The 2,500-nt window shown below is 32.0% G+C and overlaps 1 protein-coding gene across 8 annotated transcripts in view; it reads right to left on the bottom strand.

Moving 5' to 3' along the window:
* ecel1 (endothelin converting enzyme like 1) overlaps window positions 1-2,500 on the bottom strand; it is a 60,010-nt gene that overhangs the window by 5,772 nt on the left and 51,738 nt on the right. For all 8 annotated transcript variants that reach the window (XM_089121595.1, XM_089121600.1, XM_089121599.1 and 5 more), the window contains one exon: window positions 2,479-2,500. This exon is cut by the window's right edge and continues 201 nt beyond it. In XM_089121595.1, coding sequence (XP_088977721.1) covers window positions 2,479-2,500 — 22 coding nt within the window. The remainder of the gene's footprint in view (window positions 1-2,478) is intronic.

Consider the following 2,500-nt stretch of genomic DNA (forward strand, 5'->3'; position numbering starts at 1 on the left):
CTCTGCTGAATGAATAAATGTACTTGTGAATGTTGTGATATATATGATTTTGATATTTCAGCACAGTTTCTAAAGATGCTTCTGAACTCTTTCACATCTTTCCACATTCATGTTGAGTTAATATGCAGTGGAGACTTGACTGACAAAAATGATTCACACTTGTAATTAGAAAAGCAAGTCAAGTGAGACATTCATTTAAAAGCTGGTCAGAATTACCTGAGACGACCACAGCCGAGCGTGAGCACATTACCAGACCCACAAAACAAACGCTGCGCAAAAATATTCTGCAAATTATGCTCATCACTTCTCATGACTTGGAAAATAGCACATACACATCTAATTTAGACTTCTTTTAAATTCTTTTAGGAATCTTTTGCTTCGATTTCGTTCAGTAAAACTAGCGTTCAAAAGTTTGACGTCTTTTTTAGGGGGAAAGAAATTAATACTTTTATTCTGCAAAAATGCATTAAATTGATCAAAAGTGACATTTAGAATGTTTCTTTTTTTAAGATTCTATTCTGAACTTTCTATTCATCAAAAGAATCACGAAAAATAACAAGCAAATATATTTATGATAATAATCTAAAAAAATCTTACTGACCCGACAGTATAAAATAATGCTTTATGAAAGAAAGAAAGAAAGAAAGACGCTCACTGTAAAGTCTTGATTTGTGCATTAATATATAGAGTTGTAAGAGTCTGAATCCTGCAAGCTGGAGAAACTGAACAGAAGTCTGCAGTCGTCAGACGAGAGTGACACTTTGACTGAGGATTTCTACAATCTATACTCCCCGCCATGCAAACCATCTGGGAACAACGTCTCCCTCAAAAGCAGTTGGGTTTGATCCATCCATCATATATCTATCTAGAACAGAGCGGGAGGAAGGAACCGAGATGAAGGTAAACAAACACAGATCCACTTCATCAGAAAGAGAAGATGGAGGTGTAGCGCTCGGGAAAGAAGAATAACAGACGAGATCTCTCAATAACTCTATTAAACTGAGAAAGAATGTTCTTAAAAACTCTTAAAGTTAGGATAACCTCCTGTACAATGTTTAAGGAATTTAATATTAATATGTTTATGTATTACAACATAACACTAGCTGCATATAATTCATAACATTAATCTACTAGGGATGTGCATACGTTCTCTGAAATAATAATAATAATAGCACCAATAATGCAAGCAATGATTGGTTATCATTAAGAGTGACATGACTTTTTGCCAAAATTGAAATTCAGTATTAACGACAAAATAGATAAAAATGGGGGACCTTATATTAATTTTATGAGCAGAAAATCAGCAGATTATAGCAGAAGTGAAAGAAATGTAAAAAAATAAAATAAATAAATAAAAAATAAAAGCAAAAATGGCTAACTTTAACGTTTCATATTTTATTCAAAATACATATTTTACTACATAATTTGGCCTTTAAAACTGTTATAAAATCAAAGCTGTGTGTCAATCCAAACTGTGTCCCAAATTTGAAGTTGATATCACAAACATTGAACGATTTAAAGTAACGATTCTATTGATAGGGATGTGTGTGTGTGTGTGTGTGTGTGTTTCTTTGGAGCTGATTGGGGGGGGGGTGTTTTTGAATTTATTTACTTCAAAAAGTACCATATTTTCTATGTAAATTATGCTTATTTTTATGTTTTATTTTTTTAATTTATTTATTTATTTCAACAAGGACAATGTGGAAAAAAACATTAATTAAAGATGCTTTGCACCAGATTTAGCTTAAGCTAGTTTCCATCTGCAGTCCCCGAGCAGGTGAATTACAATACAAAATATACAATATAAAATGTTATAATTAGTTCAAATACAACTATCAACTACATTTTTAAAAAAAATTTTTAACTCCATTAAAATATGATTCCAATAAGTTCTTACAGCTCAAACCTAAAGATGAAGTGACTTTGCTGTCACCTGGTGGCTTATTTTAGAATGCTCTAAATTACAGTGTTTCCCATTCATTTCTATGGGTGCCCATTATTGACCCAAATACAAGATTAAGGAGTTTTTTTTTCACGCACTTAACATTTTATTTATTTATTTATTTACCTTTATTTTACCAGGAAAATAGTCCCATTGAGATTCAGAATCTCTTTTTCAAGGGAGTCCTGGCCAAGACAGCAGAATAAATAGTTCCATATTAAAAAAAAAATACATATAAACATTTGAAAAGACAAAAAACAAAAACAAACAAACAAAAACAGTACATTTACATTTAGTCATAACATTGTAGAATTGAGTAAAAAAAAATAAAAGTGTGTGTTCAGGAGGCAAACTTCTTAAAAGCAGCCAAGTCTTGTACCGCTCAGATCAAGGGAAGCATTTTTAAAAAATAAATCAAAACTATTTTGTCCAGAATACGGTTTTAGGGTTAAATAATCTATTTTCTCATTCATTAATGATCTCACTGTAGAAGTTTCAGAGACTGGCGCACACACACACACACACACACACCTGACCTTGGCTCTGCTGCTGGAGGAG

The sequence above is a fragment of the Pimephales promelas genome, chromosome 16 (assembly GCF_988280905.1).
Source record: "Pimephales promelas chromosome 16, fPimPro1.hap1.1, whole genome shotgun sequence".
NCBI classification, from domain to species: domain Eukaryota; kingdom Metazoa; phylum Chordata; class Actinopteri; order Cypriniformes; family Leuciscidae; genus Pimephales; species Pimephales promelas.